This window comes from Carcharodon carcharias, chromosome 16 (assembly GCF_017639515.1).
Source record: "Carcharodon carcharias isolate sCarCar2 chromosome 16, sCarCar2.pri, whole genome shotgun sequence".
Lineage (NCBI taxonomy): Eukaryota > Metazoa > Chordata > Chondrichthyes > Lamniformes > Lamnidae > Carcharodon > Carcharodon carcharias.
Window position 1 is genome coordinate 7931380 of NC_054482.1, and position 22299 is coordinate 7953678.

The 22299-nt window shown below is 42.9% G+C and overlaps 1 protein-coding gene across 1 annotated transcript in view; it reads right to left on the minus strand.

Annotated features, from left to right (window-relative positions):
* The window catches only part of LOC121289375 (adhesion G-protein coupled receptor D2-like), a 275259-nt gene that overhangs the window by 99662 nt on the left and 153298 nt on the right, over nucleotides 1–22299 (minus strand). The window contains exon 18 of the mRNA XM_041208753.1: nucleotides 15180–15372. Within this exon, the coding sequence (XP_041064687.1) occupies nucleotides 15180–15372 (193 nt within the window). The remainder of the gene's footprint in view (nucleotides 1–15179; nucleotides 15373–22299) is intronic.

Genomic DNA, 22299 nt, shown 5'->3' on the forward strand with positions numbered 1-22299 from the left:
AAAGGTTGACAAGATTCACCATTTTATACATCATTCACAAATTAAAATATATCTCACAATTCCGATGTATTACACAGAGTTAGAATAACTTTTGAGATACGGTATAAACATATGTTCTCGAACTGGCAAGGCTAGAGAATCTAGGATGCTGTTCTTAGAGCAGAGACGGATAAGGAATGATAGAGCAAATAAGAAAAAACTGTTCCCACTGCCAAAAAGGTTGGTAACCAGAGATACAAATTTCAGATAATTGCTAAAACAACTAGATAAGTAGAATGTTTTTTAAGCATCAAGTTGTTATGATTTGCGCAACCCTGCCTGGTGGAACAACGTTCAGCGGTCTTTTTCAAAAGGGAATTGGATGTATACTTGAAACTGAAAGATTTGCAGGGCTATGGAGAAAGATTAGGGGAATGAGACTTTTGGATAGCTCCTTCAAACAACCGACACAGGCATGATTGGATGAATGGCCTCCTTTTGTACTGTATGATGCTACGAAATTCATCTCAATATTTAATTAGCCACATTGATAACACGCTCACTTTAACTACATATTGGAGATGTCACCTCTCAATGCAACGTTAAACTAAGGTCCTGTCTCCTCTTTCAGATAGATATAAAAGAGCCCACGGCAGTGATTTGAAAAACACCAGGGTTGTGATCCCTGGCATCTGACGAATAATTTTCCCTCAATCAATGTTACAAAACACAGATTATCTGCTCATTAACACAGTGTTGTTTGTGGGAGTTTGCTGTGCACAAATCAGCAGCTCCAGTTCCTGTATTACAATAGTAACTACGCTTGAAAGATACCTCATTGGTTGCAAGGCACTTTGGGATAGCTTTAGGTCATGAAAGGCACTATTTAAATGCAAATCCTTTTTGTCTTTCAAAGCAATCAAAACAATTCGCATTTAATTAATAATGTGTCACGTTTGGTGCTTCTTAACCTACCCATGAAATTAATAGACACTGTAAACAACAATGCCACCATCTAAGATCAAAAGTGCCCGACTTGCTATGTGTGTCACATTCCTGAACCTGGCCACACTATTGGAAGAAACACAGAGCTGAGGCCTGGCTTTTCTCAGAGAAGGAAGTGACCACTCGCCACACTTGTGACCCTCACAATGGCCACCTCAACAGTGGTCATGAAAAATGGACTGAGAAGATCAGCATGTTGATGCTTTAAGCTGGGAAACTGCATTATGCAGAGAGAACCAAAAATAAGGGTAGGAAATGAGTTTCAGATTTTATTTTTGTAAATACTGTATTTTCTCCCCACAGCCTCTCATAGTAATACATCTGTGTCAGAATACCACAGAGTCCCACTAGCAGTACTGTCTCCTCATTATGCAATTTTCTCCACCACTAATATAATTCAAAACACATTTAACATGCAGCTACACAGTTCAGGCAGCTTTATGCTGTGCATTGCAGTCTTAGAATTGGTTTCTTAAGGGAATTGATTAAACTCACATATAAACTGATGAAATGTGTAAAGTCTCAGATAATTGCCTTCCATACCACCATACATTTTAATAACTATAAGCATAATGATCTTTGATCCTGCCAACAAACTGTATGACATATACAATCAGGCCTGTGTTATGCATTTTGGTGACCAGCTAGGACATACGGTTTTTATGTCACAAGTGAATCGGGTCATCCAGAAGTGAAGGCATAAGTTGTTTATGCCAAGTAGATTCACAAAACATGTCAAAACTGTTGTACCTCAACAACAGGCATTTGATGAGAGGAACATATAACAATGTGAATTCTTGCTAATCTAGATTGTTCAGAATACAGGCCTGGATCTAATGTGGCCACTGGCTAGACAAATAGTGGAAGACCTGCGTCACTTCTGTGGGAGAGGCCTGACCACATTAAGAGCCTCTCACTTCCCAGGGGCTTAGTCCCCAGGAATGGAAATCCTGCTCCCCGAGAGCTGCTGGCCAGGTTGGAGATCACTGGTGAAGTGGGGGGGTGCGGTGGTGCAGTGGGGTGGGGAGGACAGGGACTGGTTTTCAGCAGTACCCCCCCCCCCTCCCCCACTTCCCAATGCCAGCTGCCTAGATCAATCAGAGCGTGCCTGACAGAGGATTGCCCAGGTAGCCCGCTGGCAATGCTGGAGGGGTTTGAGGAGCGACCTCTGGGAGGCACAGGAAATCTGCAGGTCTCCCATTTAATCCCTGGGCCACCACCACATTCCAGTGGGCTCAGGGATAATTGGCGGAAATTGGCTCATCATTGAACCTAATTGATTTCCCTCTGCAAGCGGGTGAATGTCTCACATCAGCCCCTTCCCACCCCGAATTAATCACAGGAGGGTGTCCTGCTGCTGGCAGACTGACACGTGGCCTCTCGCTGCGATTGATTGGGCCTGGCTGCCATGTTTTCCGTTGTCACCGGCTGCACTAAATTCTGCCCACAGTGTCTCTTTTGTGCCAGTTAGGACAATTCAAATCGGCACGGTTCTCAAAGTTCCAAATTTGCAATACTGGCCCAGATCTTCCCATCTTCGGATCATTGGAGACCAGACATACAACCCGAGATGCAAAATGGGACCCCACAGAAGTCACTAATGGCTGACCTCCATGGGAAATGCCTGGGAAATTTGAACTTCCAATGGGCATTTCCCCTGCTCCCTGGAACCCTCCAAAAAAGTCTCCATCTCTGAGCTAGAACCACCCGACCAGAACCTGGAGACTTTGGGCAGCTCCAATGTATTTACCTGGATGGTTACCCAGAAAACGTTGGACAGAAAAGTCATAGTCAAATGCTTTGGTAACTACAAAACTGACTCCCCCCTCTCCCACAACTGCCCCACCTGACACACCAATTAACTCCCACCCCCCCTCCCCCCACCACCAACCTCTGGACTAGCCTCTAACTGACGACTACCCCCCCCAACCAACTGACTACCCCCAACTACCCCCCAACCTGACGCAACTAACCACCGGACCAGACCTGACTAACAACCCCCCAACCAACCGACTACCCCGAACTACCCCCCAACCTGACGCAACTAACCACCCGACCAGACCTGACTAGCCCCCCCCAACCAACTGACCACCCCCAACTACCCCCCCAACCTGATGCAACTAACCACCCGACCAGACCTGACTAGCCCCCCCCCCAACCAACTGACCACCCCCAACTACCCCCCAACCTGATGCAACTAACCACCCGACCAGACCTGACTACCCCCCCAACCAACTGACTACCCCCAACTACCACCCGACCAGACCTGACTACCCCCCCTAACCAACTGACTACCCCCAACTAACCCCCAACCTGATGCAACTAACCACCCGACCAGACCTGACTACCCCACCACCACCTGACTACCTCCCCAACCTGACAAGCCCCCAACCTGATTGCCCCTCCTGGCCCAACCTAGCTAAACCCCCTCCCTCGAACCACCTGTCACCTCACCCACCTGCCACCTCACACATCCTACCCACCTGCCACTCTACCCACTTACCTCAGCCACATTACCCGTCCACTCACCCATTCACTAACATTCGCGCTGAACATTTAAACTTACCTTGCGCCAGCTGGTGCCGTAAAAAGGGAGCAGGTCTTCCCCGTCCCCATCCCACCCCCCACTCCCCCCCCCCATCCCATCCCCCCTCTGCCCCCCCACCCCCCCCATCCCATCCAATGCCCCCCCCCATCCCATCCCCCCACTCCCCCGACGCCTCAGTGCTGCAATGGAGCACTCTTGACAATGATTGTCACTCCACGTAAGATCCGGCCATTGCTTTGGTGGGACGTCATTACTCTAAAAATGGCTTTCCCAAATTAAAATTGGCCAATGGTTAGAAACAAAATACACAGAAGTAAGAAAAAAAAATGAGCCGGCTTGATAATATGTTCATCCCAATGAATACTGAGTCTTCTGCAGCCAGATCTCCTAACAGTGGTACACTTTAACAGCTCTTAATGTCAGATATCTGTGCTGTAGGTGGATTTGTTTGAAGGCTCATCCTATAAACAGTGCCATTGCCAATAATCTTGCACTCTGGGGTAATGCTATGAAGACAGGTGCAAATCGCAGGATTCTGTCTCGAGTTTGTCATTTCTGTACAGAATGGCTCTGATTTTCTGGTCGCGAGTGGCAATTCGTCACCGACCACAAAGTCAGCCTCACTATCTCGAGAATTTCTCCTCGATCACTATGCAGTGGTAAGGCAACTGATCACAGCGTCCCGGAATGGGTAATTCCCAGGGCGGAGAAACAATTATGTCATCGGGCTGCCAATCACATCACGGATTTCCACAGATGCACAAACAGGAAATTAAAAGCAGTAACATAAAACCCAGAGTCAATTAAAAGATTGGGATTTTCGCTTAGGGCGGCTGTAGAAGCTAAAATATTCTGAAAAGACTTTTTTTTTAAAAAAAAAAATTGGCTTAATGAATCCATTCATTAATTATTGACGGCGATAATTTCCACCAGCACGAAATTATTTTATTTTCCCCGCTGTTGACCAAATCTAATAAATCACATCACTGCTTAAACACCCAGGTCACGCCTGACAAGGTGCCGCTTTGTTAAGGGGCTCCTGACACCAATGTGGGAGCGGGGAAGTGGAAATCCTCGCCGATTTCAGTGATCGTGGCTCTGGGTCCACACTGGGAACCTGTGTCGGAGCCCAGAGCAAAAGGTCGCGGCTTCGAGGTTTCCGCACGAATGTGCACACGCCTGCTTCTCCTGAAGTCGCGGTCAGTTTCGGGGGCTGGCAACGTTGGCGAATGCTGACAGTTCACTGTCAAATCCTCCCCGCCATAAAACGGGGGGGGGGGGGGGCCGTTATGTTGAAGTGCCAGTATTCTGCAGATAAGCATGTATGTTTTCAGACAACCGTCTGTCACATTCCTTCCCTGCCTGCTCTCTCTACATTTCATCCCACTCGGTCTATATTCAAGACTTTTCCACCACAGGTGCAACAGACGCAACAGCACAGGAACCCAATGTTACATGAGACAAGGAAGACATGGGGAGGTTGAATTGGATAGATTTGGCGGAGTAGTTATCCCTGGCACGGCAGAGTAAAATACATTTCAGGTTCACATCATTAAATAAGGTGAATCCAAAAAGTTCTAGGAGCTGATCAAACACTAAAGAGGCTTAATTTTATTTTCCCAGTACACCCTTCCTCCCGCCCCTGGCGGAAATGGTGTCGTCTGGGATTTAGCACCCCACTATTTTACCTAGCTTGAAATAAGGCATGGGAAGGCCACCCACATCAGAGGAACAGGAGGATATGATTTAACTGGCAAAGATCAGGAGTGCTCCTCCTGGCCCCACAAAGATACCCGTGGCCTCCCAACCCAGGTTCCCCCCGCCGATCATGGGTTTTCTCAACCCTCAGCCCCAAATCCTTTCTTACCCTATGGAGGACTATTTCCCTGGGAAGCCAATGGCAACATGAACACCCTTCTCCCCCCCCCAACCATCCCACAAATTTTAACTCCTGTTCCCTGGTAATGACATCATTACCACTGGTTTTTGAGCATCATGAGGCATCCCAGTGAGGGCCAAGAGTGGAAATCTCTCACATTTCATGCTTCCAAGGGAGTCACCTGACAACTTGCCTCCCAATTTGGCTCCTGACCCCCGATTCAGGTTTAGATATCCCCAGAGACTACCACAAAAGCTGCAGAAGCAAACACAAGGCCTCAGAGTTATGGGCACCCAAAGACCTCTGTACAAGAGTATTATCTATTCCCTACATTATTTTTTTTTAAATGTTCCCTTTATCTTCTACATAATGAGAGCAGATTTAGATTTGACATGGCCCCAATTCTGAAGTATCAGTAATTGTAACCATAAAAGCTATTTTATTTGTGTAACATGAGCTGCTTTTAGATACAGTAAGCATCTGCACTTTTTAAAACCAAACCGAATCAAACACTAAGATACTGGGTGATGTAAGAGATGTAATGCAAAATGACACCTGGTATACTGAAATATTTGTAACTCAGATTTCACTGCAAAATACTGGAGTGTATGAGTAGATATAGAGAAGGAATTTTAAATATAAACCTAGTATTATTGACCACAGCAATGAAACAACACATCGAGCGTTGTATATATGTCAAGACATAGAGACTGAAGAAAGAATTAAATGAGAGGAAGGAGCAATGATCATTGTGGATTTTAGATTAGTCAGTCAAAGAAGCAAAGCTAAATCAACTCACATTTGGAAGAAGATAATGGAACCACAATCTGATTTTAAAAAGATGCAATTCATGAGTAAGATTAGGATGCAGAGACATTTTATACAAAACCTGGGACGGACAAACAGATGACATGGTGAGGAGCTGAAGAAAAGTCCTCCCAGCAGCTACACTGTTAATTTCGGTCTTGACAGAGTAGATGGTGAGAGCATCTTTCCCCTGGTTTCATTTGGCACTGAGATGGGGAGAAGTTACTTCACTCAGAGGATTGCCAGTCTTGGCAATTCTCTAATCTAGAAGTTTGTGGATGCTCCGTCATTGAGTATATTGAAAAAGAAAGAAAGGAGGAGGAACTTGGGAGTGGGAGGGGAGGGATCCAGTTGTCGTCCACGTTGGCACCGACGACACTGATAGGACTAGAAAGGAGGTTCTTCTGAAAGAATTTGAACAGTTAGGAGATAAATTAAAAAGCAGAACCTCCAAGGTAATAATCTCGGGGTTACTACCTGAGCCACGGGCAAACTGGCATAGGGTAAATAAAGCCAAGGAGTTAAATGCGTGGTTCAAAGATTGGTGGGGAGGAATGGGTTTCAGCTCATGGAGCACAGGTGTCAGTACTAGGGTAGAAGGGAGCTGTTCCGATGAACCATGCTGGGACCAGTGTCCCGGCAAACTGAATAACAAGGGCTGTAGAGAGGGCTTTAAACTAAATAGAGGGGGGTGAGGATTCTGGAGAGGGGATATGTAGGCTTACAAAGCAAAAGGATATGGCAGCCCTGCAGGGCAGCTATTTAGGTAATGATACACAGAGTGTGACAGGCAGGGACAGAGTGCACAAACATAAAAAAACAGCAGCAAATAGGATGAAAAGGGGGGAAAATGGTAAAAAGGCAAAATGAATGGCTCTTTACTTAAATGTACGTAGCATTCAGATCAAAATAAGTGAATTAGTGGCACAAATAGGTATGATCTTATAGCCATTACAGAGACATGGTTACAAGGAGATCAAAACTGGGAGTTAAATATTCAGGCGTATGTGACTTTTTGAAAGGGCAGGCAGAAAGGAAAGGGTGGTGGGGTAGCTTTGTTAGTACAAGATGGATTCAGTACAGTAGCAAGAAAGGAACTTGGGTCGGAAGATGTAGAATCCATATGGGTGAAGGTAAGAAATAACAAGGGGAAGACAACGCTGGTGGGAGTAGTCAATAGGCCCCTAACAATAGCTATTCTGTAGGACAGAGAATAAATCTGGAAATAATGAGGGCATGTACATAAGGCAGTCCATTAATCATGAATGACTTTAATCTTCATATAGATTGGTAAAATCAAATTGGCAGACGTAGCCACAAGCAAAAATTCATAGAGTGTATTCGGGACAGTTTCCTAGAACAATACATTGTGGATCCAACCAGGGATCAGGCTATTTTGGATCTAGTAATGTGTAATGTGGCAGGTTTAATAAATGATCTCAGGGTAAAAGATACCCTAGGAAACAGTCACCATAACATGGTGGAATTTTGCATTCAGTTTGAGAGTGAGAAAGTTGGGTCAGAAACAATTGTGCTAAACTTAAACTACAAAGGAATGAGGGCAGAGTTGGCTGGAGTGGACTGGAATAGAATTTTAGCAGAAAAAATGGTTGATGAACAATGGCAGACGTTTGAGAAAATAGTTCATGACTCACAACAAATATATATCCCAGTGATGAAGAAGGATTCAAGGAATACCATTATGATGGCATAGTGGTATTGTCGCTGGACTAGTAATCCAGAGACTGAGAGTAATCTGGGGACCTGGGTTTGAATCCCACCAAGGCAGATGGTGGAATTTGAATTCTATAAAAAATCTGGAATTAAAATGATGACCATGAAGCCATTGTCAAAACAACATCTGATTCACTAATGCACTAAAGGGAAGGAAATCTGCTGTCCTTACCTGACTCCAGACCCACAGCAATGTGATTGACTCTTAAATGCTCTCAGGGCAATAGGGTAATAAATGCTGGCTGTGACACCACTTCCCAAACGAATCCAAAAAAAAACAACCAAGGAAGTTAAGGATAGTGTAAAATTAAGAGAAAGACATACAATGTGGCAAAGATTAGTGGTAAGCCAGAGGATTGGGAAAGTTTTAAAAACCAACAAAAGATGAACAAAAAATAAAGAGGGAGAAAATAAATTTTGAGGGTAAACTAGCAAGTAATATAAAAACAGACAGTAAGAGCTTCTTTTAATATATAAAAAGGAAGAGAGAGGCCAAAGTGAACATAGTCCCCTTACAGAATGAGGCTGGGGAATTAATAATGGGGGGCCAGGAGATGGCAGAGGAGTTGAATAAATACTTTGCCTCAGCCTTCATGTGTCGAAGACACTAATAGCATTCCAATACTAAATAATCAAGGGCAAAAAGAGGGGGAAGAAATAAACACAATACCTATCACTAGAGAAAAAGTACTAGGGAAACTAATGGGGCTAAAGGCTGATAAGTTCCCTGGACCTTACGGGTTGCATCCTAGGACATTAAAGGAAGTAGCTACAGAGATAGCAGATGCACTGGTAGTGATCTTCCAAAAACCTTTAAATTCTGGAAAAGACCCAGAGGATTGGAAAATTGCCAATGCTTTATTCAAAAAAGGAGGAAGACAAAAAACAGCTAACTATAGGCCAGTTAGCTTAACAGCTGTCATTGGGAAACTGTTAGTCTATTATAAAAGGTGTAATAGCACAGCATTTAGAATTACATAATTTAATCAAGCAGAGTCAGCATGGCTTTATGAAGGGGAAATCATGCCTGACGAATTCATTAGAATTCTTTGAGGAGGTAACAAGCAGTGTCGATAAAGGGGAGCCAGTAGATGTACTATATTTGGATTTCCAAAAGGTGTTTGATAAGGCACTGCACATAAGGCTACTTAATAAAATAAGAACCCATGGTGTTGAGGGTAGTATGTTAGCATGGATAGAGGATTAGCTAACTAATAGAAGACAGAGAGTTGGGATAAGGGGGGCAGTTTCAGGATGGCAACCTGTAACCAGTGGAGTGCCACAGGGATCAGTGTTGGGGCCTCAATTACTTACAATATATATTAATGACCTAGGTAAGGGAAGTGAATGTATTATCACCAAATTTGCAGAAGATACAAAAATACATGGGAAGATAAGTGGTTAGGATGACACAAGGAGTCTACAGAGGGATATAGACAGGTTAAATGAGTGGGCAAAAGAGTGGCAGATGGAATATAATGTGGGAAAATGTCAGGTTATGCACTTTGGCAGGAGGAATAGAGGAGCTGAATATTATTTAAATGGAGAAAGACTGTAGAAAGCTGCAGCACAGAGGGATTTGGCAATCCTTGTGCATGAATCTCAAAAAGCTAACATACAAGGTCAGCAGGTAATTGGGAAGGCAAATGGAATGTTGGCCTTTATTTCAAAGGGAATGCAGTATAAAAATAGGGAAGTCTTGCTAAAACAAACAAGGCACTAGTTAGACCACATCTAGAATACTGTGAACAGTTTTGGTCGCCTGATCTTAGGAAAGATATACTGGCATTGAAGGCAGTCCAGAGAAGGTTCACTAGGTTGATTCCGGGTATGGAGGGATTTTCTTATGAGGAGAGGTTGAGTAGGTTGGGCCTGTACTCATTGAAGTTTAGAAGAATGACAGGCGACCTCATTGAAACATATCAGATTCTTAGGGGGTTTGACAGGGTAGATGCTAAAAGATTGTTTCCCCTTGTGGGAGGCTCGAGGACCAGAGGGCATTATCTCAGAGTAACTAGGCGCCCATTTAAAACAGAGATGGGGAGGAATTTCTTCTCTCAGAGGATAGTTAACCTGTGGAATTCTTTACCGCAGAGGGCTGTAGAAGCTGGGTCGTTAAGTATATTCAAGGCTGAGATAGACAGAATTTTAATCAGTAAGGGAATCTAGAGTTATGGGGAAAAGGCAGGAATGTGGAGTTGAGGATTATCAGATCAGCCTTGATCTCATTGAATGGCAGAGCAGTCTCGATTGGCCAAATGGCCTACTGCTACCACATCTTATGGTCTTTTATATATTGCACTTTCCATGACCACCTGACATTGCAAAACACTTTACAGCTAATGAAGTACTTTTGAAGAGCAGCCACTGCTGTAATGGAAGAAAACCGCAGGCAAGCTGCGCACAGCAAGATCCCACAAACAGCAATGTGATAATGAACAGATATTGTTTTAGTGATGTTAACTGAGGGATAAATATTGGCCAGGAATAACTCCATGGGATTTTTTTACATCCACCCAAGCAGGACGTTGGATTAATATCTCAACTGAAAGACAGCACCTCAAACTGTGCAGCACTTCCACACTACTGCACTGGAACATCAGCCTTGATCTTTGTTCTAGAACTTGAACCTCCAACCTTGTGATTCAGAGGTAAGCCTGATACCAACTGAGCCAGGGCTGACACTACAGAAGAGAGGGATGGATAGATTTTTGGATATGATGGGATACGGGGTCATTGAGTTAGAAGATCAGCCACAATCTTAATGAATAAATTCAAAGTACCATATGGCCTACTCCTGCTAATATTTCTTATGTTCTTATGATCTTAAGCCATAAGTTAAATTTCGGTTAAGAAATATTCCCTCACTTATAAACATTATCTGCAAGCTAACACCAGACAATGGTTGGTGCAGGTACAGGAGGTATTCCAATCCTTGATGTTCATTGAGTAGTCACCATTATATATTTAAACATGCAGGAAAAACCAATCGCTTTCAGTTAAAACAACTTACAATTATACCACAGTATGGAGCTGGAATTAGACTAGGAAATGGCCACTGAACCATGGAGGGAGACATTAGAAAGGGTGATCAAAAGTTAGCCAGAGCTCAGAATGCAGGCCACAAACTACCAGTCCTGTTTTTGATTGTAGTTTGCACAAGGATTTTCTGTTTGCATTTTCGGTTCATCACTCTGTTTACATAGTAACAGAACCTCTTTTTGTGTTAACTTAACTCAGCTTACCCTTTACAATAGATTAATGTGCACGAGGGAAGAAATGTGCATGTTTTATTCAAGGAGTTGAAGTTGAGGCATCATTTTAGGGAGTGGGAGTGGGGTTTGATGTGTTCTTTCCCTCTGGGACCAAAGGTTTATGCCATTGTGGTATCAGCCTGCTGATTAGTTTGCTTTCTTGATGCTATAATTGTATCAATCACCTGCAGTGATAGACTCAGAACTCAGTTTGTTCCTTTAAATTACCAGGTTATATTTTTCTTCTTTGGTGGCAGTCTTCCATCTTATTATGAGATGATGTTTGTGCTGTGGTAGTGTTAGCTCTGTGTTAAGCATACCTCACTCTGGCATGGCTGCATTTGCCACAAAGGAAGAGAGTGGGCAGAGAAGGTGTATGATTCGCTGGCCTCTGCTTTTTCTGGGCTCTCTCCTCGGTTGGCTGAGCTTCTCCACTCTCACCTTCCGAAACTCTTCCAAAGAGTCAGCCTACAGAGGTCAACGACTGTCTCCCAGTTAAAGTGTTAATGTCCACAGCCTTCATATCCTGTTTGCAGATGTGTTTGTAGCAGAGGTGTGGACACCCAGGAGGTTGTGACCCAGTGGCCAGGTGATCTTTGGGTATGCAGCCATTATCCATCTGAAAAATGTGGCTGAGCCAGCGCAGATGTCATTGGCTTAGCAATGAGTGTATGCTGATGGAATTGGCACACACCCGGACCTCTGAGTTGGTGACCTTGCCCTGCTAAGAGATGCCAAGGATACATCTGAGACAGTGAAGATAGAAACTATTCAGCCTTTTCTTCTGTCTAGCTCATGTTGTCCAGGTCTCACCACTGTCCAGGAGTGCGCTGAGGTTGCACTCACAGACTCATAGACTCACATCAAAAACAGTTCTGTTGAAGGGTCATGAGGACTCGAAATGTCAACTCTTTTCTTCTCCGCCGATGCTGCCAGACCTGCTGAGTTTTTCCAGGTAATTCTGTTTTTGTTTTGGATTTCCAGCATCCGCAGTTTTTTTGTTTTTATCTCATAGACTCATAGTTTGGTGTTCTCAATCAGGTTTCTGTTCCACAATCTTACTCAGCTTGGACATAACAGTTGCAGTTTTTGTGATGTGTGTGCTGATTTCAGTATCAATTGACAGATTGCAGTTGATCGTGAAGCCTAGACATGTGAAGCTATCAACAACCTCCAGTGTCTCATTGTCAATGCCGATAGATGGTGGTATGGTAACATCCTAAACCGTGACATTTGTCTTCCTGATATTGATGGTCAAACCAAACTCTTTACAGTAGTGGAGAGTCTTTTCATTTGCTGTTGAAGGTGTTCCTCAGAATGGAATGTCAGTGTAGCATCATCAGTGCAGATCAACTCTCTGATGAGGACTTGGCAGACCTTTGTCTTAGATCTCAGGCAAGCAACGCTGAACAGCTTTCTGTCAGTTCCGGTATATAAGTAAACACAGTCTATAGGTGACCAAAGTACATGTGACAGCAGCAAAGAGCAGAATATGCCAAAGACTGTCAGTGCCAGAAAACAACCCTGTTTGACCCCACTGTGGATCTCAAAGGATTCCAGTGTTGTCCCATCATAGCTGACCTTACCCATCATGTTGTCATAAAAGATCACATGGAGCAGCTTCGGTGATCAGCCAATTTTCTCCAGAAGTTTAAATAGACTGCCTCTGCTTACATGGTCGAATGCCTCGGTGAGATCAATGAAGGCAATTGGCCAGGTTGGATTTGTCCTGCTTTTTGTGGATAGGAAATATTTGGGCAACTTTCCACATTGTCGGGTAGATGCCAGTACAGTGGCTGTACTGGAAAAGCTTGGCTAAGGGCGTGGCTAGTTCTGGAGCATAAGTCTTCAGTACTACAGCCAAGATGTTTTCAGGTCCTATAGCCTTTGCTGTATTCAGGACCTTCAGCCATTTGTTGATATTACCCAGAGTAAATCGAATTATCCGAAGACGGGCTTCAGTAGGAACCTCTGGAAGAGACCAAGATGGATCATCCATTCAGCACTTCTGGCTGAAGATGCTTGCAAATGCTTCAGCATTGTCCCTCCTCCTGTCCTCCTCTCTTCCTCTTCCACCAAGGTATCCAACTCAGCATAACAGGAACAAAGAGTATGCTTTCTGCCCTGCTTTGCAAAAATTCAATGTTCTTCTTGCTAACACTGTCTTCTACAATCATTTCCAGCGACAGAATGCACCGTCCCTTTATGAGGTTCAGGCTGACGTTCAGTTGTGCAAAACTTTCACTAACTTGGGCATGCTGCTAAGGGGTGCAGCCACTCAGCAGCACATCTAACACTGGCTGCATCCAGATCTCATGCAAATCAGGAGGCAGTACAAAGTTTGGGTGCTGCCCACATCAAAAGTAATGGGTATGGATCATTATAGACTGCAATACCCATGTCCATTTTTGAGTCTTGTCCAATCTGCTGGTAGTAGAGTCCAAACAAGGAAATATAAAGCAGGAAATATAAATTATATTTAAAAGATGAACGGAAAGCTAAAATTAAATAAAGATTGGGGAATACAGATGAAACTAAGGGAAAGAGAGAAAAGAGACAGCGGGAAATATTGCTTAAAGATTTTTTTTTTAAACCTGCCATGCTAATTTTTTTCTGAGGGGCTGAGTCTCCACAATTCTCATGTTAATTTTTCAGGACCAGAGAGGTTATTCAGAAGTTCAGAAGTAATTAACACTTAAAAACTCACTCCTGAACACAGCAGCATCAACATTATTTGTCATTTTTAGCACAGAACGAGTGGTCAAGTACAGCAAGTTCACATTGATACAGTCATTTCAAGGCCGAATCTATTGGCAAAGATTGCAACAGCACACTAAATGGAGGAGTGGGGCATCTAAGGCAGCAACTTTTGGACTCCCACATTTAACGACGCATGTGTATTTTCCAGGTTACTGTCAGATTTCATCTGTTATATAGCCTAATGCTGGCAGGGCAGGTTGAGAGAGTAGTTACTAAAGCATACGAGATTAATAAATAGGGGCATAGAGTACAAGAGCAAGGAAGTTATGATAAATCTATATAAAACATTGGTTCAACCTCAACTGGAGTATTGCATCCAGTTCTGGATGCCACACTTTAGGAAGGATGTGAAGGCATTAGAGAGGTTGCAGAAAAGATTCAAGATAATGGTGCCAGGGATGAGGAACTTCATTTACTAGATAGACTGGAGAAGCTGGGGCTGTTCTACTTGGAGAAGGTTGAGAAATGATTTGATAGAGGTATTCAAAATCATGAGGGATGTGGACAATATACATAGAGAAGAACTGTTCCCATTGGTTAGGTTCAAGAACCAGAGGACACCAATTTAAGGTGATTGGCAAAGGAAGCAATAGCTACATGAAGAAAACTTTTTTATAAACACAGCGAGTGGTTAGGATCTAGAATGCAGTGCCTGAGAATGTCATTGAGGCAGATTCCATGATGGCTTTCAATAGCGATTTGGATCATTCTCTGAATAGGAAAAAATTGCAGGGCTAAAGGGAAAAGGCTGTGGGATGGCACGAGGTCAATTGCTCTAACAGGGAGCCAACACAAACACGCAGGGCTGAGTGGCCTGCTTCTGTACTGCAACCATTCTATGATTCTTTGATGATTTTATGATAGCTTCACTCTAATTTCTGATATTATTCATTCTCTGATATCCGACAAACTCAAATAATGCGCACCATCTGATGGGTATACGCTCTGTAATACCCTATAACCATCATTAAAGAGAATCCATATGAAACAATCTCTTGTTTGGCTCCACATATAGCAAGTGCACCACTACATTTGGGAAACAGCCTGATAGTTTACTGAATCCCACATTTTCCAGATATTTATGAGTGCTTTCACTGAATAATTCAATATTCTGATCACTTTACATTGACATTTTATTTGATATTTCTGAACAAAAGCTGTGCATAAATAGACAACAGCACAACTCAAAAGACACGGTTGAAACAGAACTCACTCTCATTAGCGGCAGCTGGATTTTCATATATGACACTGTTGTCATAGAAAGACATTTTGCAAATGCCTTGCAGGTTGACTCCATCTGTAACCTGTAGCCCATCATCTTTAGCAAGGCTCTCCGACCCTGTCACAGGCGAACTGGCAGGTCTGGAGCTGGTCAACGAGCTTGATGGTCGAGAAGTGGCACAATTCTGTAAAACATGGTGCAAAATAAGGTTTGACTTATTAGCTGGGCTCACTGAACTCACATTCAGGATCAGATTTTAACCTTTCGATAACTTTCAAGTCAGACCGGGGCTGCAAATACAAAATCCACTATTTTATTTTTTAAAATGCAGCACTGCAAACGAGGCTTGTTTGTTCTTAAAATAAAAAAGGGTAAAAAATGCATTGAAATTCTGGAAAGCAGAAATCAAAACAGAAAATTCTAGAAATACGTAGCAGACCAGTCAGTGTCTATAAAGAGAAAGAACAGGTTTATTGCTACTTCCGGTGAGTACACTGTAAAGGGTATTCAGTCTTCAAAGTGCTGTCACTCATTTGTATCAGTTAATGGTGCTTCACAAAATTAACTGAAAGCTAGAAATATTGATGGGAGACATATAGGTAGGAAGAGGGATGAGATCCTGAAAGCAGGCTTTAGGGACTTGGGAAGGAAACTAAAAAATAGGATCTCACAGCAGTAATCTCAGGATTACTCCCAGCGCTTCGGTCTAGTGAGCATAGGAATAGGAGGATTGATCGACTGAGCGCATGGCTGGAGAACTGGTGTAGGAGGGAAGGCATCAGATTTCTGAGGCATTGGGACCGGTTCAGGGGCAGATGGGACCTGTACAAGACGGGCAGGTTACACCTTAATGGGACTGGAACTAATATCCTCACAGGGAGATTTGCTCTTGCTGTTGGGAAAGGTTTTAACTAGCTTGTCGTGGGGTGCAAACCCGAGGGGTCGTTCAGATTGGAAGGAAGTAAAACTGGTAACAGAAAGTAGAAAAGTAGCAAGCGAAATTAGAAGGCAAGTGAAACAAAGGCAAGCATCAACTAAGCTTAGAATGAGGAATAGTGTTAAAAAGACAAAGATAAGGGCGCTTTACCTGAATGCACGAAGCATTCACAACAAGGTCAATGATTTAAAAGCACAAATAGAGGTAAATGGATATGAACTAATTGCCAAAACTGGGAACAGAATATTCAAGGATATTCGACATTTAGGAAGGAAAGGCATTAAGGGAAAGGGAGTGGTGTTGCGCTGATAGTAAGGGATGGGATCAGCACATTCGTAAGGGAGGATCTCAGATCAGAAGAACAAAACATGAAATCTGTTTGGATGGAGCTAAGAAACAGCAAAGGACAGAAAACATTGGTAGGAGTTGTTTATAGGCCACCAAATAGTGGTGGCAATGTGGGGCATAGCATAAATCAGGAGATTAGAGAGGTATGTAAAATGGGTAATACAGTAATCATGGGTGACTTCAATCTGCATATAGACTGGGTAAATCTAATGAGCACCAATGCTGGGGAGGACAAGTTTCTGGAGTGTGTTAGGGATGGTTTTTCTAGTGCAGTAAGTTGAGAAACCGATGAGAGAACAGGCTATTTTTGATCTAGTATTATGTAACGAGAAAGGGCTAATTAATAATCTTACCGTAAAAGAACCTTGAGGGATGAGTGACAATAACATGATAGAATTTTACATTATGTTTGAAAGTGAGATAGTTCTATCTGAAGCCAGGGTGTTAAATCTGAACAAAGGACATTATAAAGATATTAAGTAGCAAATTGGCTGAAGTGGATTGGGAAAATGAATTAAAAGGTATAACAGTACATAGGCAATTATTACAGAGTTTACAGCAACTACACATTCTTTCAAGGCACAAAAACCCAAAAAGAAAAGTCAGCCAAACATGGCAAACAAAGGAAGTTAAGGATTGTATAAGAGTAAAAGAAAAAGCCTATGAAGTTGCCAGAAATAGTAGTAAACCTGAGGATTGGGAGGATTTTAGAATACAGCAAAGGAGGGCCAAGAAACTTGTTTTTTTTTATTTGTTCATGGGATGTGGGCTTACTGGCCAGGCCAGCATTTATTACCAATCCCTAGTTGCCCTAGTTCAGAGGCCATTTGAGAGTCAACCACATTGCTGTGGGTCTGGAGTTACATGTAGGCCAGACCAGGTAAGGGTGACAAATTTCCTTCCCTAAAGGACATTTGTGAACCAGATGGTTAACCAGAAAGGGAGAATAGAATACGAATGTAAACTAGCAAAAACATAAAAACAGACTGTAAAAGCTTCTATAGGTATATAAAAAGGAAACATTTGGCTAAGACAAATGTGGGTCCATTACAGGCAGAGTCAGGAGAATTTATAATGGGGAATAGAGAAATGGCAGAGAAGCGGAATAATCATACGGGCGTGATGAGGTTTCATGACGTGTTTAGTAATTAAATAAAAGGTGTCCTGAAAATTCATAAACATTTCCCAGCTCATGTGACAATGTCACATGAGAGGACATGTCTGAGTCATTTAATTTTTTATTTTTGGCGATGTTTTGTTATTAAACTAAACTCCCTGAGGCAGTTCCGTGCCTCAGGGAGATTTCTGCGCTCTTGTGCGTGCATGCCCTGACTCTCCCTCCTCCCCCCCGCCTGTACAGGGAGCGCTAAGCACCTCCAGGTGCGCGTCATGCTGGGTGGGCCTTAATTGGCCTGCCCACGCAAAATGGCAGCGCGCAGCCCTTTGTGGATGGCGATCGGCTATGCGCCTGCCCGCGTCCGCTCCTGAACCGCCCGCCCGACGGGGACAAAATCCTCCCCATGGATTTTCAGAAGGCTTTTGATAAAGTCCCCCAGCAGGCCAATTAACAAAATTAAAGCACAGAGTATAGGAGGTAAGATACTGGCATGGATTAGGAATTGGCTAACAAGCAGAAACCAGAGTAGGAATAAACGGGTCATTTTCACGTTGGCAGGCTGTGACTATGGGTATCACAAGGATCAGTACTTAGGCCCCAGCTGTTCACAATATATATCAATGATTTGGATGTGGGGACTAAACGTAATATTTCCAAGTTCACGGACGACACAAAGGTAGGTGGGAATGTGTCTTGTGAGGAAAATGCGAAGTGGCTTCAAGATGATTTTGACAGACTTATTGAGTGGGCAAGACATGGCAGATGGAATACAATGTGGAAAAATGTTAGGTTATCCACTTTGGTAGGAGAAAAAAATGTGCAGCATATTTCCTAAATGGTAAGGGATTAGAAGGTATAAAAATACAAAAGGACCTGGGTGTCCTCGTCAATAAATCACTTACAACTAACATGCAGGTCCAGCAGCAATTCGGAAGGCTAATGGTATGTTAGCATTTATCGCAAGAGGATTTCAGAACAGGGTGAAGTTTTGCTTCAATTGTGTAGAACCTAGGTTGGACCACACCTGGCATTCTGTGTGCAGCTTTAGACCCTTTACCTTAGGAAGGATATTATTGCCATAGAGGGGGTGGAATGAAGGTTCACCAGACTTATTCCTGGGATGGCGGGACTGTCCTATGAAGAGAGATTGGAGAAACTGGGCCTGTATTCTCTAGAGTTTTGAGGAATGAGAGGTGATCTCATTGAAACCTACAAAATACTTAAAGGGATAGACAGGGTAGATGCAGGTGAGATGTTTGCCCTGGTTGGGGAGTCTAGAACCAGTGGACACAATTTCAAGGTTAGGGGCAAGCCACTTAGGACTGAGATGAGGAGAAATCTTTTTACTCAGAGGGTTGTGATTACTTGGAATGCTGTACCCCAGAGGGCAGTCATTGAGTATGTCTAAGGCAGAGATTGACAGATTTCTAAATACCAGTGACATAAAGGGATATGGTGATAGTGTGGGGAAAAGGCACTGAAGAGGATGATCAGCCAGGATCGTATTGAATGGCGGAGCAGGATGGATGGGCTGAATGGCCTGCTCCTAATAGCAAACACGACTGCAGATATCATTACCCAAAAACAAATCCCAGGGTCTAAAGTATTCAATGCAACTATAGTTATTTTAGATTGCATTGCTGTTTTAGTACATATAGTATTATTTTCTACTTGCAACTTGATCCCAAACTTATGCTTCTCCCCCCCAAATCTTGGTCATGACATACAGTTTTTCCATATTTCTTATGATACAGCCACAGCATGAACATTTAATCAATACTGTGCACTGCTTTAAACACAGTACACTTGAAGAGCTACTTTGAGAATAAAGCTGAAAATGGAGAATATTAACTTAGCAAGACTGCACATTCATTGTTTAATTCTTCTTGTATCTTGTCATAACTTGAATTAGGACCAAAAACTAATCTGCTTCCAATTTAATTCCATATTTCATTCTTGTCATAACATCGGGTGGCAAGTATTGGAAGACTATCATTTTTTATTTTGAATATGTTGCAGGACAGCTTTATTTCATGAAGCAATTTGACTCTGTGCCTACCACCTGCAGGTCACTTAGGTCATCTACCACTGCAGGTCCTGCCAGGTAAGACGGCTTTTTCAGCATCAGCTCTATTTCAGTCCATAAAATGAAAAGTACAAAGTCGTGAATCTTATGCTTTCAAATCCATGTCCGTTGGAATATGACCTACAGTATAAATCACCGTACAAAGACCACAATAACTAACATCAGCACAGACTTCTCTGAAATGCAAATGTCTGCTGTGATGGTGTAAATCTTTAACACCGGACTATGACACCATCAACATGAAAACAGGAAAGGGGGAAACAAAAAAAAAAACACCTTCTATTTAGCAGTCATTTAAAAAGTGCACAGGAGCTAAATGAGGGTAGAATATTGCTGGCCAATAGCCTAATATCAAAAAATAGGCAAAGTTTAGAATACAAAGGTAGGGGGGTGCGGGGTAAGGGATGTCGGGGGTGGGGGGTAAGAGATTACAATCTGAAATTGTTGAACTGACAGCCTTCCGGACTCAACACTGAGCTCAACAATTCCAGACTGTAATCTCGACCCCCACCTCCCCTATTTTGTTTCTCTCTCAACAGACAGCAGCAAGTTTTCCCTTTGCCCGTTGACTGGCAGTCCTCTATCTAACCAGTGATCCTACTGAGGTTTGAAATAGATACTTTTGGTTCTTCCGGATTGGCCTGATGATAATTTATAACATGCTGAGGGTAACTATCCAAAGGCCAATCATGTGATTGGACGCAGAAACATTTATCTGCAATGTACCTGAAATACCAACCGTCCCCAATGTGAATGGCTGGCACAAAACATGGGAACATCATTGGATTTTACAACACCAAAGGATGCCAGTCAGCCCACTCTTTACAGGAGCAATGCGTGCAAAATAAAAGCTCATGGTGTAGGGGGTATCATATTGACATGGATAAAGATCGGCTAGCTAACAAGAAACAGAGAGTGGGCATAAATGAGCAATATAACATTGGTGTGCCATAGGGATCAGCGCTGGGGCCTCAACTTTTTACAATTTATATAAATGACTTGGACGAAGGCACCAGAGGTATGGTTGTAAAATTTGCTGATGACACAAAGATATGTAGGAAAGTAAGTTGTAAAGAGAACATAAGGACGTTATAATAGGACATAGATAGGTTAAGTGAATGGGCAACGATTTGACAAATGGAGTATAATATGGGAAAAAGTGAAATTGTCTATTATGGTAGGAAGAATTAAAAAAAACATATTTTCTAAACGGTGAGAGATTGCAGAGCTGTGAGATGCAGGGGGATTTGGGTGTCCTGAATCTCAAAAGGCTAATGTGCAGATACAACAAGTAATTAGCAAAGCTAATAGAATGTTAGTGTTTATTGTGAGGGGAATTGAATACAAGAGTAGGGAGGTTAGGCTTCAGTTGTACAGGGCATTGGTGAGACCACATCTGGAGTACTGCGTACGGTATTAGAAATGCATTGGAAGTAGTTCAGAGAAGGTTTACTAGGCTATTACCTGCAATGGGCAGGCTGTCTTATGAGGAAAGGTTGGCTTGTATTCACTTGAGCTTAGAAGAGTTAGAGGCGGCTTGATTGAAACATATACAATTCTGAGGGATCTTGACAGAGTGGATGTGGAGAGGATGTTTCTAGAACTAGGGGTCACTGTTTAAAAATAAGGGGTTGACCGTTTAAGCCAGAGATGAGGAGACATTTTTTTCTCTCTGAGGGTCGTGAGTCTTTGGAGCTCTCTTCGTCAAAAGGCAGTGGAAACAGAGTCTTTAAATACTTCTGAGGCAGAGCTAGATAGATTCTTAAGAAATAAGGGGCGAAAGGTTATCGAGGGTAGGCAGGAATGTGGAGTTGAGGTTACAATCAGATCAGTCATGATCTTATTGACTGGCAAAGCAGGCTCGAGGGATCTACTTCTGCTCCCAACAAATATGTTTGTATGTTCACCACGTCAATCTGAAGTATATCTAATGAACATTCAGCTCCCTTCCAACTTCCAGAAAGTTTCCACTGGGGATACACTTAGACAGGAAGTAAAATGGTGCCAAGGGTAGTTCTTGTTATTCCTGTTAATGATTACATACATTTGGAATAGGGTTGTTGTAACAATAATTTCATGGTTTTGGTGTTATTATTATTGTTAACATTTGTAGTGAAGTGACAGCAAGATTCATGAGGCTTGACTAAAGGAAGGCAATCAGACGGTGGTATAGAGACTGTGCTGATAAGGATTGAGGAACTGTTGGTGTGTTGGGATGGAACTGTGCTTCACACAAAGCATTTTTGGATGAGTAGCTCTGAGAGCTCTGGCAGTTAAGGACTCTAGGCTGCCCTTACTCTTGCACTTCCTTCTCCTCCTCCTATTAACTATTTAAAGCAATTCACTGAGGCATGTGATCTCTGCCATAAACACAAAACATAAAAACACTATTGACAGGTTAATGACTAAGGAGCAAATGGTAGCAAAGGGACTGGTCCTTCAGCATTGTGAAGTTATGCAGCACATGACCATAAATTTGGATGGTCAGGTGTGTACTCCTCCTAAACCATCCGGGCAGGGGGAGTGTTTCTTAAGCACAGCAATATTCTGTTCAGTGATATTTCTGGGGTTGGTATGACTCTAGTTATAAGCTAGTTCTACTTCTGTGCCCAGGTTCCTGACA